This window comes from Mobula birostris, chromosome 4 (assembly GCF_030028105.1).
Source record: "Mobula birostris isolate sMobBir1 chromosome 4, sMobBir1.hap1, whole genome shotgun sequence".
Lineage (NCBI taxonomy): Eukaryota > Metazoa > Chordata > Chondrichthyes > Myliobatiformes > Myliobatidae > Mobula > Mobula birostris.
The window spans coordinates 176,313,795-176,329,567 of NC_092373.1; the positions used below are offsets into that span (position 1 = coordinate 176,313,795).

At 40.2% G+C, this 15,773-nt stretch overlaps 1 protein-coding gene across 1 annotated transcript in view; it reads left to right on the forward strand.

Moving 5' to 3' along the window:
* bdh2 (3-hydroxybutyrate dehydrogenase, type 2) overlaps positions 1–11,587 on the forward strand; it is a 107,730-nt gene extending 96,143 nt beyond the window's left edge. Inside the window, 1 exon segment of the mRNA XM_072256560.1 lies at positions 11,534–11,587. Coding sequence (XP_072112661.1) covers positions 11,534–11,587 — 54 coding nt within the window.
* Positions 11,588–15,773: the final 4,186 nt, after the last annotated feature.

Sequence of the window (15,773 nt, forward strand, 5' to 3'; positions counted from 1 at the left end):
ATACATTGTTACATTTAAAATGAGTAATTGTAAAACCAAATAGTAAAAATTAACAAAGCTCCCAATCGTGCAGAATAATAGTGAATAATACAAAGCAAAAAAAAACTGAAGAAAAATCATGAAAAAGAAAAAAACAGAAAAAAAAAACAAACCCCATCCCCAAAAAACCTAAACTAAACAGAATTAGTCAACTAAACTAAAAGACTTGGGCAATACTAACAACTTGAAAATGGGAAAGAAGAAAACCTTAGTGTCGACGACTCCATTCCTCTCAACCAACAGTACAGAGAAATAAAACAAGTTTGGAAATGGTCAAATTACATCAAATGAAAATGCTGAATGAATGGCCTCCCAAGTTTTTTCAAATCTAATGGAAGGGTCATAAACTGCACTTCTAATTTTTTCCAAATTCAAACATACCATAGTTTGTGAAAACCAATGAAATACCATAGGAGGGTTAATCTCTTTCCAATTCAGCAAAATTGATCTTCTAGCCATTAGAGTAAGAAATGCAATCATCCTACGTGCTGAAGAGGTTAGATAATTTGAATCTATCGTTGGTAATCCAAAGATAGCAGTAATTGGATAAGGTTGTAAGTCTATATTCAAAACCGTTGAAATAATGTCAAAAATGTCTTTCCAATATTTTTCCAACAAGGGACATGACCAAAACATGTGAGTTAAAGAAGCTATCTCAGAATGACATCTATCACATATAGGATTTATATAAGAATAATAACGAGATAGTTTATCTTTAAATATATGAGCCCTGTATACTACTTTAAACCGTATCAACACATGTTTAGCACATATAGAGGATAAATTAACCAATTGAAGAATTTTTCCCATTTTTCAATCGGTATAATAATGTTAAGTTCACTTTCCCAGTCAGCTTTAATTTTATTGGAAACATCAGGACATAAATTCATAATTATATTATATATAATTGCTACAACACTTTTCTGAGAGAGATTTAAATCTAAAATTTTTTCCAAAGTGTCCATTGGATATGGGTGTGGAAAATTAGGAAAAACAGTAATTAAAGAGTTTCTAATCTGTAGATATCTAAAAAAGTGAGATCTGGGTAAGTTATGTTTATTAGAAAGTTGATCAAAAGACATGAAACAATTATCCAGAAATAAATCACAAAAACGTATTATACCTTTGGTTTTCCAATCAAAGTAAGCTTGATCCATAGTGGAAGGTTGAAAAAGGAAATTAGATATAATAGGACTTGCTAAAATAAATTGATTAAACCCAAAAAATCTTCGAAATTGAAACCATATACATAAAGTATGCTTAACTATTGGATTATTCATTTGTTTATACAATTTGGAAGAAGTAAAAGGAAGCGAAGTTCCTAAAAGCGAACCCAAGGAAAACCCTTGTAATGAATTACATTCAAGATTTACCCACTGTGGATTTAAAGATACATCCAAATCTCGTAACCAAAATTTTAAATATCGAATATTAATTGTCCAATAATAGAACCTGAAATTCGGGAGGGCAAGCCCCCGCTCCTTTTTAGGTTTCTGTAAATACCTTTTACCTAACCTAGGATTTTTATTCTGCCATATATATGAGGAAATTTTTGAGTCTACATTATCGAGAAAAGAATTTGGGATAAAAATTGGAACCAATTGAAATACATATAAAAATTTGGGCAAAATGATCATCTTAATAGCATTAATCTGACCAATCAAAGACAAAGAGATTGGTGACCATTTGGTAAACAAAAGTTTAATCTGATCAATTAAAGGTAAAAAATTAGCTTTAAATAAATCTTTATACTTTTTCGTAATTGTTATCCCTAAATATATAAATGAATCAGTAACCAATTTAAATGGTAAATGTCCATAAATAGGTACCTGCTTATTTAGGGGGAATAATTCACTCTTATTAAGATTCAATTTGTAACCAGAAAAATTACTAAATTGAGCCAACAAACCTAGAATAGCAGGAATTGACTTCTCTGGATTGGAGATGTATGATAACAAATCATCTGCATATAGTGATAATTTATGCATTTCATTTCCACGGGTAATACCAAAAATATTGGGTGAGTCACAGATAGCAATTGCTAAAGGTTCAAGGGCGATATTGAAAAGTAAAGGACTAAGAGGACATCCTTGCCTAGTACCACGAAAAAGACGAAAAAAAGATCTATGATTATTAGTACAAACCGAGGCTACCAGGGAGTAATATAACAATTTAATGCAAGATATAAATGTCAGACTAAGATTAAATTTCTCAAGAACATTAAATAAATAAGGCCATTCGACTCTGTCAAAGGCTTTCTCAGCATCTAGTGAGATAATATGTTCTGGGGTAGTAAGTGAGGGAGTATAAGCAGGAGTATAGGGAGTATAGGCAGGTGGTCACACCGGGACCACGGGAGGCAGAGAAGTGGGTCACGGTTAGGAGGGGGAAGGGGAAGAGTCAGGTAATAGAGAGTACCCCGGTGGCTGTGCCCCTTAACAGTAGGTACTCCTGTTTGAGTACTGTTGGGGGGGACAGCTTACCCGGAGGAAGCGACAGTGGCCCTGCCTCCGGCACAGAGTCCGGCCCTGTAGCTCAGAAGGGTAGGGAAAGGAAGAGGAGGGCAGTTATGATAGGGGACTCGATAGTAAGGGGGTCAGATAGGCGATTCTGTGGACGCAGTCCAGAGACCCGGATGGTAGTTTGCCTCCCTGGTGCCATGGTCCGGGATATTTCTGATTGTGTTCAAGATATCCTGAAGTGGGAGGGTAAGGAGCCAGAGGTCGTGGTACATATAGGTACCAATGACATAGGTAGGAAAAGGGAAGAGGTCCTGAAAGGAGAATATAGGGAGCTAGGAAGGGAGTTGAGAAAAAGGACCGCAAAGGTAGTAATCTCGGGATTACTGCCTGTGCCATGCGACAGTGAGAGTAGGAATGCGATGAGGTGGAGGATAAATGTGTGGCTGAGGGATTGGAGCAGGGGGCAGGGATTCAAGTTTTTGGATCATTGGGACCTCTTTTGGCGCAGGCGTGACCTGTACAAAAAGGACGGGTTACACTTGAATCCTAGGGGGACCAATATCTTGGCAGGGAGATTAACGAGGGCTACTGAGGTGACTTTAAACTAGAATGGTTGGGGGGTGGGAATCAAATTAAAGAGGCTAGGCGTGAGGAGGTTAGTTCACAACAGGGAGATGGGAACCAGTGCAGAGAGACAGAGGGGTGTAAAGTGAGGGTAGAAGCAAAAAGTACTATGGAGAAAAGTAAAAGTGGCAGGCCGACAAATCCAGGGCAAGCATCAAAAAGGGCCACTTTTCAACGTAATTGTATAAGGGCTAAGAGAGTTGTAAAAGAGCGCCTGAAGGCTTTGTGTGTCAATGCAAGGAGCATTTGTAACAAGGTGGATGAATTGAAAGTGCAGATTGTTATTAATGATTATGATATAGTTGGGATCACAGAGACATGGCTCCAGGGTGACCAAGGATGGAAGCTCAACATTCAGGGATATTCAATATTCAGGAGGGATAGACATGAAAGAAAAGGAGGTGGGGTGGCGTTGCCGGTTAAAGATGAGATTAACGCAATAGAAAGGAAAGACATAAGCCGGGAAGATGTGGAATCGATATGGGTAGAGCTGCATAACACTAAGGGGCAGAAAATGCTGGTGGGAGTTGTGTACAGGCCACCTAACAGTAGTAGTGAGGTCGGAGATGGTATTAGACAGGAAATTAGAAATGTGTGCAATAAAGGAACAGCAGTTATAATGGGTGACTTCAATCTACATGTAGATTGGGTGAACCAAATTGGTAAAGGTGCTGAGGAAGAGGATTTCTTGGAATGTATGCGGGATGGTTTTTTGAACCAACATGTCGAGGAACCAACTAGAGAGCAGGCTATTCTAGACTGGGTTTTGAGCAATGAGGAAGGGTTAATTAGCAATCTTGTCGTGAGAGGCCCCTTGGGTAAGAGCGACCATAATATGGTGGAATTCTTCATTAAGATGGAGAGTGACAGTTAATTCAGAAACAAAGGTTCTGAACTTAAAGAGGGGTAACTTTGAAGGTATGAGACGTGAATTAGCTAGATAGACTGGCAAATGACACTTAAAGGATTGACGGTGGATATGCAGTGGCAAGCATTTAAGGATTGCATGGATGAACTACAACAATTGTTCATCCCAGTTTGGCAAAAGAATGAATCAAGGAAGGTAGTGCACCCGTGGCTGACAAGAGAAATTAGGAATAGTATCAATTCCAAAGAAGAAGCATACAAATTAGCCAGAAAAAGTGGCTCACCTGAAGACTGGGAGAAATTCAGAGTTCAGCAGAGGAGGACAAAGGGCTTAATTAGGAAGGGGAAAAAAGATTATGAGAGAAAACTGGCAGGGAACATAAAAACTGACTGTAAAAGCTTTTATACATATGTAAAAAGGAAAAGACTGGTAAAGACAAATGTAGGTCCCCTACAGACAGAAACAGGTGAATTGATTATGGGGAGCAAGGACATGGCAGACCAATTGAATAATTACTTTGGTTCTGTCTTCACTAAGGAGGACATAAATAATCTTCCAGAAATAGTAGGGGACAGAGGGTCCAGTGAGATGGAGGAACTGAGCGAAATACATGTTAGTAGGGAAGTGGTGTTGGGTTAATTGAAGGGATTAAAGGCAGATAAATCCCCAGGGCCAGATGGTCTGCATCCCAGAGTGCTTAAGGAAGTAGCCCAAGAAATAGTGGATGCATTAGTGATAATTTTTCAAAACTCGTTAGATTCTAGACTAGTTCCTGAGGATTGGAGGGTGGCTAATGTAACCCCACTTTTTAAAAAAGGAGGGAGAGACAAACTGGGGAATTATAGACCGGTTAGCCTAACGTCGGTGGTGGGGAAACTGCTGGAGTCGGTTATCAAAGATGGGATAACAGCACATTTGGAAAGCGGTGAAATTATCGGACAAAGTCAGCATGGATTTGTGAAAGGAAAATCATGTCTGACGAATCTCATAGAATTTTTTGAGGATGTAACTAGTAGAGTGGATAGGGGAGAACCAGTGGATGTGGTATATTTGGATTTTCAAAAGGCTTTTGACAAGGTCCCACACAGGAGATTAGTGTGCAAACTTAAAGCACACGGTATTGGGGGTGTGGTATTGATGTGGATAGAGAATTGGTTAGCAGACAGGAAGCAAAGAGTGGGAATAAACGGGACCTTTTCAGAATGGCAGGCAGTGACTAGTGGGGTACCGCAAGGCTCAGTGCTGGGACCTCAGTTGTTTACAATATATATTAATGACTTGGATGAGGGAATTAAATGCAGCATCTCCAAGTTTGCGGATGACACGAAGCTGGGCGGCAGTGTTAGCTGTGAGTAGGGTGCTAAGAGGATGCAGGGTGACTTGGATAGGTTGGGTAAGTGGGCAAATTCATGGCAGATGCAATTTAATGTGGATAAATGTGAAGTTATCCACTTTGGTGGCAAAAGTAGGAAAACAGATTATTATCTGAATGGTGCCCGATTAGGAAAAGGGGAGGTGCAACGAAACCTGGGTGTCATTATACACCAGTCATTGAAAGTGGGCATGCAGGTACAGCAGGCGGTGAAAAAGGCGAATGGTATGCTGGCATTTATAGCGAGAGGATTCGAGGAGCAGGGAGGTACTACTGCAGTTGTACAAGGCCTTGGTGAGACCACACCTGGAGTATTGTGTGCAGTTTTGGTCCCCTAATCTGAGGAAAGACATCCTTGCCATAGAGGGAGTACAAAGAAGGTTCACCAGATTGATTCCTGGGATGGCAGGACTTTCATATGAAGAAAGACTGGATGAACTGGGCTTGTACTCGTTGGAATTTAGAAGATTGAGGGGGGATCTGATTGAAACGTATAAAATCCTAAAGGGATTGGACAGGCTAGATGCAGAAAGATTGTTCCCGATGTTGGGGAAGTCCAGAATGAGGGGTCACAGTTTGAGGATAAAGGGGAAGCCTTTTAGGACCGAGATTGGGAAAAACTTCTTCACACAGAGAGTGGTGAATCTGTGGAATTCTCTGCCACAGGAAACAGTTGAGGCCAGTTCATTGGCTATATTTAAGAGGGAGTTAGATATGGCCCGTGTGGCTAAAGGGATCAGGGGATATGGAGGGAAGGCTGGTGCAGGGTTCTGAGTTGGATGATCAGCCATGATCATAATAAATGGCGGTGCAGGCTCGAAGGGCCGAATGGCCTACTCCTGCACCTATTTTCTATGTTTCTATAAACAATATTCAATAACCTCCTAATATTAAATGATGAATAATTTTTAATAAATCCGGTTTGATCCATAGATATAATTTGAAGTAATACCTTCTCTGACCTGGTTGCTAGAATTTTTGAAAAAATTTTTGAATCTACATTCAAAAGAGATATCGGTCTGTATGATGCACAATCAGTAGGATCTTTATTCTTTTTAAGGATTAAGGAAATAGAGGCTTCGTAAAACGATTGTGGTAATTTACCTAAACTGATTGCTTCTTTGAATATTCTAGACAACCTTGGAGAGAGAATGGAGGAAAAAAACTTTAAAAATTCCACTGTAAACCCATCCGGACCAGGTGCTTTACCAGAATTCAATGATGAGATTGCGGTTATTATTTCTTCCTCTGTAATGGGAGTTTCTAATGATAAACAATCTTCGGGTGATAATTTCGGGAAATTCAACTTACCTAAAAAATCATGCATGAAATTGGAATCATGAGGAAAATCCGAGTGATATGGAGAGGTATAAAATTCTTGAAAGGTTTTGTTTATCCCAACATGATCAACTGTGAAACTATCATCGTGTTTACGAATCTTAGTAATTTGACGTTTAACAGAATCAAATTTCAATTGATTAGCCAATAATTTACCTGATTTATCACTATGATTATAAAAATCACTTCTAGTTCTCATTAATTGATTTTCAATCGAGGATGTTAATAATAAGCTATGTTCCAATTGAAGTTCAACTCTGTGTTTGTATAGTTCCTTACTGGGAGAAATAGCATATTTTTTATCGATTTCTTTAATTTTATCAACCAACAAAAGTATTTCATTGTTAACACATTTTTTCAAACCAGCCGAATAGGTAATAATCTGACCATGGATATAAGCTTTAAAAGCGTCCCAAACAGTTCCATTGGAAACTTCTTCCGTAGTATTAGTTTAAAAGAAGAAATCAATCTGATCCTTTATAAACTTGACAAAGTCCGAGTCTTGAAGTAAAATAGGGTTAAATCGCCATTGTCTATTAGTAGAAGAAGTATCCATTAACTTGATAGAAAGTTTCATTGGAGCATGATCTGAAATGGCGATAATGTCATAATTACAATCAACTACAGATGGGATTAATCGAGAGTCAATAAAAAAATAGTCAATTCTGGAATAAAAACGATGAACATGTGAAAAAAAAGAGAATTCTTTGTCGTTTGGATGTAGAAATCTCCAAATTTCTGAAATCCCAGAATCAAACATAAAAGAGTTAATAAGAGTAGCCGACTTATTCGGTAACGCCGGACTACCTATGGATCTGTCCAACATGAGATTTAAACGTAAGTTAAAATCACCACCCATTATCAGCATATACTCGTTTAAGTTAGGAAAGGAAGTGAATAGGTGTTTAAAAAATTCAGGGTAATCCACATTCGGAGCGTAAACATTAACCATAGCAACCTTTTTATTAAAAAGCACCCCAGTGATTAACAAAAATCTGCCATTAGGATCTGAGATAATGTCTTGATGAATGAATGTAATTGAGGGATCTATAAAAATTGAAACGCCTTTAATTTTGGCTTGAGCGTTTGAATGGTATTGTATCCAAAACTTAAAGAAGTGTTGATTATCCTCTTTCCTTACATGAGTTTCTTGTGCAAAAATAACATGAGCATTCAGTCTTTGGAATACTTTGAAAATCTTTTTCCGTTTAATTGGATGGTCTAAACCATTTGTATTCCAAGAGACAAAATTAATAATGTGAACCATAATTTGAGATTAACCCTTTGGTAAGTAAAGGGTTAAACATAATGTAAGCTCATGAAATTGGAAGAGGAATACATGATCAGAGAGGAACCGGAAATCTCAACAATGCGGACATCTTTGTAGTTCTAAATCAGCCCAATAGAAAAAACTTAAAAAGAAAGAGACTACCCCACCCACCAACCCCAAGACCCCCGAACTAAGCCAGAGAAGGCTGAAGAAAGTACTAACTAACACTAACTCTAACCCCATTTCTGCAGGAGGCAACTCCAAAGATATATGTTATATAGATGATCCCCCGGAAACTATTATATATAAAAAATAAACACTATAGTAAAATAATCTACATAGTATAATTACTAAAATATATAAATAAAAAAAAGTTAGTATCAATACGTATGACTAGTTAATTATAAATGAGTAAGTAAAATATCGCTTCCAGAAAGGAAAAGGGATTATGGGGAGAAGAAACATAGGAATATGGCGTCCCAAAAAGAACAAAGGAGATTATGCAAAATGAAAGACAGATCGCCATTTTAATTATACGGAAACCAAAAATAAAAAACATATAACTAAAAATGATCGTCAGATCAAATCATTAGTAATAATAATGAAAAACAAAAAGTTAAGGAAAAAATTAACTAAAGGAAAATGATGTTATTCACAAGAAATAAGTATTCTATATAGGTTATAGAATAATAACTATAGTAGTAAGCACAAAACACAAGTCTTGAGCTTATAAAAAGCCTTCATCGTACGGTGGTAGAAGGTTTGTTTCAAGAAAAACACCAGAAAAAAAAAGCTGGTGCAGAAAGCACCGGGCATTGATTAAAGAAGGGTATCTGTGTCAGATGGGTAGTTGTCATCCAAAAAGCTTCGAGCGTCGATTATGGAATGGAAGACACGACGAGATCCATCAGAAAGAGAAGTTCTGAGACGTGCAGGATACAAAAGTGCTGGTTTAAGATTTTTTTGATAACATTCCGACATTAGAGGTTTAAAAGTCAGTCTTCATCACTTCGGGACTATAATCTTGAACTATCCTGAAGGAGTGCTGGCAATACTTGATCATCCCTTGTCGATGAGCAGTCTGGAGAAGCTGTTCTTTAACATTGACATAATGGAAATGAAGAATAACTGGTCTCGGTTTGGATACAGCCAATGCTGACTTTATCCACGGTATACGATGGGCGCGGTCGAGTAATGGAGGGTCGTTGGGAAAAACTGAACTGAACGTATCCTTTAAAAGTTGAGCAAAGAATATTGCAGGGTCTCCAGTCTCAACAACCTTGGATAAGCCAATTAAGCATAAGTTTTGTCTTCTCAATCGATTTTCAAGATCGATAACTTTGGATTTAAGGTGTTGCAGTTGCTTATTAGTCGAAGCTAAATTCTTCTCTAAGTTCTCAATTTTTGAATCCGTCTTCTGAGACTTAGTATCCAGTTCAGAAATTTTACCTCTATGTTTCTGAACTTCGCAATCCAGAGATTTCAAAGATTCCGTGTTTGATTTTAAGTCTTCATTAAGACTTTGGCGATGTTGTTCAAGTTGAGCAGATAAACTTTCGGATAATTTTTGCCGATGTTCCTCGAGTTTTTCCTCCAGACACTCCATTATAACCTCGTAAGTTGATTCAGTTTGTTTGGAATCACCTTTCTTTTTTCCTCCTTTCCCGTCGGAGTCTTTCCCATCTTTGGCTTTGGATCTCGTACTCATTTCTTTAAACTCCAGAGTTGCAATTTACGAAGAATTCAGTAAAATCAATGAATCAGTAACATAGAATAAATCTTCTGGTGTGGATAAAATTAATTAGATCAAGGAGATCATAGGTTAAAAAGGATAACGGGAATGGAGTGAAGCCAGAGGCGACCTCACTCCATGACCGCTCCCTGCAGAATCCCAGGCAGAGGCTTTTTCCCAGGGCTGAAATGGCTAACACAAGGGGACAGTTTTAAAGTGCTTGGAAATAGATACTGTACCGAGGGGATGTCAGGGGTAAGTTTTTCACATAAAGAGTGGTGGGTGTGTGGAATGCACTGCCGGCAGTGGTGGTGGAAGCGGATACAATAGGTCTTTTAAAAGCCTCTTAGATAGGGAACGGAGCTTAGAAAAATAGAGGGCTATACGCTAGGGAAATTTTTGGCGGTTTCTAGAGTAGGTTACGTGGTCGGTACAACACTGTGGGCCGAAGGGCCTGTAATGTGCTGTAGGTTACTATGTTCTATGTTTAGCCACTCCTGTTTGTAATGACCTTAGTTGCAGAGTTACTCTACACACTCATCTTTCTAAATGACACCTAATCATGTTGTTTCACCACAAGTGTAAAATCAGAAATGAACAGGCAGTGCCACGGGCGGCAGCCTGATTATCAGTCCTGCCATCCACCCTTACCATCTCCCACAATGTCTTTCAATTACAGCAGGTTTATGCCACACTGCTGTACCCCATCATTGCTTACACTGGATAAATATTAGGAATTAATACACAGTTGTATAGTACTGTAGTACTGTTGGTAGTGTTCTAATTTGTTCTGTATTACATTTAAATACCTAACTTGTTAGTCAGTTTATCTTGTTTTATATCTTTTTAACTATTTCCATGAAACTTCAGCAAATTGTGGCAGCCGCTAAATTGGACCAAAATGTATGTGTCCCGATTAATCAGAATCCACTTTAGGTGCAACTCAGAACGTTATTCCCACCACATTGAACATTTTGGTTCCAGTCTTTGTATTTAGGCTTAGTAATATCTGTCTCCATATCCATTCCACTGTTTGCACTGGCACTTTGGTTCCCAACCTCCTGCAGCCCTAGTTTAAAACCCCCAGAGCAGCACCAGCAACCTTTCTCGCAAGGATATTAGTCCCCATTTGGCTTCATTTAACAGTTGTACAATAATATTGATCATTATGGATACCACTCATCACATTAGACAGGCTATTAATTTGCTTTCAATTGCTTAGCTGACCATCTGCCTCCCCTGCTTCCCAAGGGCTGTGTGTATGGACTATCTGCTCATATGCACTAATCAGAATTGAAAGAGCTGTGAGATAACACAAACATCAGCAGCGTGGAACTGGAAAATGGAGTCAGTTCATATCATAAGGTTCATTTATTATCAATGCATGTATCCATATACAATTCTGAAATTGGTCGTCTCCAGATAGCCACGAGACAAAGAAAGAACGTGAAAGTCGTTCAGAGAAAAACACCAACCCAACCCCACCTTGCACAAAACAGAACAGCATTCCCGATCATTAACCCCCAAAGCCCCCCTCCCTCTGCAGAAAACAGAACAGCAACATCGAACCCCAAACAGCCCCTCCTGTTGTGCAAGGGGAGAGTGTCTGGGGGTTGATGTTCTGTCGTGTTCCGTTAGTTGGTGGGGTGGGGCCAGATAGAAAGAGGGTGAAAGTACAAAGAAGTTAGGAGATGATGGAGCTGGAAGCTGGGAATAGGAGTGAACACACTGGAGGATGAGGGTGGAGAATGGATATGGAGGGACAGATGCTCAGAGTCTGCAGTTCTGGTGTCGAAATAATGCTTACGCTGTTTATTTGTATTCGCAGTCTGCCTATGTGACGGGAAAAGAATTTATCATCGATGGAGGCTGGAGCTTGTGATTAGTGAATGCAAAAATGGTGCACATAACAGATTATCAGATTCATCATTAATTGACCACATGATTTGAGAACTGATTATGTATGTGTTGCAGCCTCTCTCCAACATTGTAAATCAGTATATTGTGTCCCTCCTGACACTGAATCACCTTCCCTCCTGGTCCTGATCATGTCTCCAGTTTAACATGCATGTCCTTCTAAGGATGTATCTACCTTAACTTTGACCCACAGCACTCTCCTTGGTACCAGACCTGCCCAGTCATAGCCAGTCTACTTTTACAGGTCCGTTCCATCCTAGAATAGATCCCAGGGCCTCAGGAATCTGAAGCCTTCTCCTGCACCAAGTCTCTATCCTTATCAGGCACTCCAACCCTACCTCTGTAATGAACTGATGCTCAGAGCCGTACAGAACAGAAACATGCCCATCATGTCCAAACATCAAGTATTCATATGTACCGACTCCATTTTCCAGCACCTGATCTGGGCCTTGATGATTCATATGCTTGGCTGGACACTCTTTAAGTGTTGTAAGAACCTCTGCGTCCATCACCCATGCTGCCACATGTCTCAGGTCAGTGCTCTCGCCTGCATTTGGGTTGAATGATGTGGTCACTGACTCAACACTCAGGGACAGGATGCTTCAGCTATTTTTCCTTCAGCAGTAGGAGCTGGCAAGATGAGCAGGAGCACCCCCCCCCCCCATGGCGTGGGCACAGAGACTTACCTAAAGGCTGTACTTCATCACAGTCTCAACCGTGGGTCTGTTTGACACCACATCGTGTTTTCTCACAGCCCGTCCTATCACCCATTCGTTCAGGAGCAGCACGAGCAACTGGTTGGAAATATCACAAGTGACATGTTGGATTGTGAGAAGAAGTGGACAGTGATGGTTGTCAGTGTTGTGTTCCGCAGGAAACCTGACATCTCTCTGTGACCCTTGCAGTTGAACTCTTTGCTCTTAATGCAGCTTTCAGAGCACCATTAGTGTGACCTGAAATACCGTTCCGTTCCAAAAGCACATTGTGAATCTCTTCTGCTCCTTTATGTCACTGGCTCCACCACTTCTGTCAACTCCCTTTCTCGCCTGTGAAGCTTTAATTTATCTACCATTTCTTTACAATGCAATTTACAGCCCCACCAAGAGAATGCCCCAGAATGTACAGTAAATAAAAGTTATTACTGAAATAAAGCTGTTTCCTGTCCTTGATACTGCATGAGTCATCAGAAAATGTGCAGACTTGTTTGTTCTTCTTGGAGAGAAGGCTACATGGAGATTGTAAGTGGGAATATTGTTAAGGAAATAAGTAAACCAGTCACTGACAGTTCAAAGACATGTAAGAGAAGCATCAAAGAGCTGTCCTGTGATTTACGATGATGAGAATGATGGAATAAATGCTTGGCTGAGCTTGGCATTCATTTATTATTCTCACATGTATCAAGCTACAATAAAAACTTTATCTTGCATACAGATGAGACAGGTCAAATCATTGCTTAATGCATTGAGCAGGCCTCAGTTCCCTTAAGGGTATGCTAATAAAATAAACCAGTAAGTATTATTTTTCTAGGTGTTCATGAGAATTTACCTGAGAGTTCATGTGAACAGCATCTCTCTCTCCAATGAATGACAAAGTGGACGTTTCAAGATTCAAGATTGCTTAATGTTATTTCCAGCACACAAGTATAAAGGAGAACAAAATAATTGTTACTCTGGATCCAAAGCAGCACCAAAAAAAACACAGTAAGATAAATAAAACGAACTCTAACTGCCTCTCACAAAAATTTGAGAAGAAATTAATACCTGCTTATTTTGACTATCACAGGCTTGGTTATCATTTTACTCCGAACCTGCTGCACCAGTCCAACCAGCCTAGTTTTCCCATGCTGGTGTTTAAAGTTCCCATTTACGTACGTGACACTTCTGCTCTTGATGTCCTCACTAATTTTCGATCCTTTGCCCCTGGCTGCCTCATTTTTACAAAGGATGTCCGGTTCCTATACACTTCTATCCCCCGTCAAGAAGGCCTTAAAGCTCTCTGCTGCTTTCTCAATAAAAGAACCAATCAGCTGCCCTCCACCACCACCCTCCTCTGTCTGGCAGAACTTGTCCTCACCCCTCAACAATGTTTCCTTTGGCTCCTCTCACTTCTGCCAGACTCAAGGGGTAACCAAGGGCTTCAGCTATGCCTGCCTTCTTGGGATAAGAACAGAATGAGGCCATTCCACCCATCAAATCTGCTCCGACAATTGATCATGCTGATTCACTCTCCCTTTCAACCTCATTCTTCTTCCTTCTCCATGTACCTTTGACACCCTGACTAATCAAGAACCTATCAACCTCTGCTTTGAATATACCTCCACAAATTCACATCTCTTTTGTTAAAGGAAACAAAAGAGCCTTTCTGTTCTAAAGGCTCTGTGGCTGACATACCTTCCTTGTGATTGTATCTATGTGTTGGGCCCAGAGCAAGTTATCTGAGAGGTCATCACCCAGGGATTCAAAGCTGCTGATCCTGTCCATCTCTGACCCATCAACGAGAGCTCCTTTCCAAAGACAGGGGGATTAGCTTGTTGGTTTTGTTGATGTTAAGTGTGAAGTTGTTATTGTGGCACCACTCACCAGATGATCTGTCTCACTCCTGTACAGTGACTCATCAACACCTGTGATTCAACTAAAAACCTGGGGCTAGGGAGAGGCAATATTATGCGGACAGTAGAACACTTCGCTATTCATGTTCTAAACTTCTGAAGTTCAAACATGCAGAATAAATACTGCCGTAACAAATGGGCTCAAAGCTATATAAATGCAATAGCAATCTTAAGACTGTTTGACAATTCACCTTAACTGACCTTCCAGAATGTTGCTACAGCATCGTGAGTGTCATGGAGGCCTCCAGTCCGCCAAGAAAACGGCACTGGAGAGAACTTCTGGCAAGACTGATGTGTTGAGGCTTGAGACCTCCCCTCTCTACTCTCCTTTTGACCAATGTATAATCGCTTGAGAAGAAGTTAGATAAAGGGGATGCAGTGGATGTTGTGTATTTGGACTATCTGAAGGCCTTTGACAAGGTGCCACGTATGAGGCTGCTTACCAAGTTGAGGGCTTTATGGTATTATTGGAAAAATACTAACATGGTTAGAGCATTGGCTGATTGGTAGGAGGCAGTGAGTGGGAATAAAAGGATCCTTTTCTGGTTGGCTGCCAGTGACTAGTGGTGCTCCGCAGGGGTCGGTGTTGGGACCACTTCTTTTTATGCTGTATACAAATGATTTAGATAATGGAATAGATGGCTTTTGTTGCCAAGTTTGCAGATGATACAAAGATTAGTGGAGGGGTAGGTAGGATGCAGAAGGACTTAGATTAGGAGAATGGGCAAGAAAGTGGCAAATGAAATACAATGTTGGAAAATGCATGGTCATGTACTTTGGTAGTAGAAGTAAATGTGCGGACTATTTTCTAAACGGGGAGAAAATCCAGGAATCTGAGATGCAGAGGGACTTGGGAGTCCTTGTGCAGAACACTCTGAAGGTTAACTTGTAGGTTGAGTCAGTGAGGAAGGCAAATGCCATGTTAGCATTCATTTCAAGAGGTCTAGAATACAAGAGCAGGGATGTGATGCTGAGGCTTTATAAGGCACTGGTGAGGCCTCACCTTGAGTATTGTGAACAGTTTTGTGCCCCTCATCTTAGAAAAGTTGTGTTGGCATTGGAGAGGGTCCAGAGGATGTTCACGAGGATGATTCCAAAAATGAAAGGGTTATCATACCAGGAACGTTTGATGGCTCTGGGTCTGTTCTCACTGGAATTCAGAAGGATGAGGGGGGATCTCATTGAAACCTTTCAAATTTTGAAAGGCCTAGACAGAGTAGATGTGGAAAGGATATTTCCCATGATGGGAGAGTCTAGGACAAGAGTGCACAGCCTCAGGATAGAGGGGTGCCCTTTCTAAACAGGGATGTGGAGAAATTTCTTTAGCCAAAGGATGGTGAACTTGTGGAATTTGTTGCCACATGCAGCTGTGGAGGCCAGGTCGTTGGGTGTATTTAAGGCAGAGATTGATAGGTTCTTGATTGGATATGGCATCAAAGGTTATGGGGCGAAGGCCAGGAACTGGGGTTGAGGAGGAGATAGAAAAAAGGATCAGCCATGATTGAATGGTGGTGCAGACTCGATGAGCCAGATGGCCTAATTC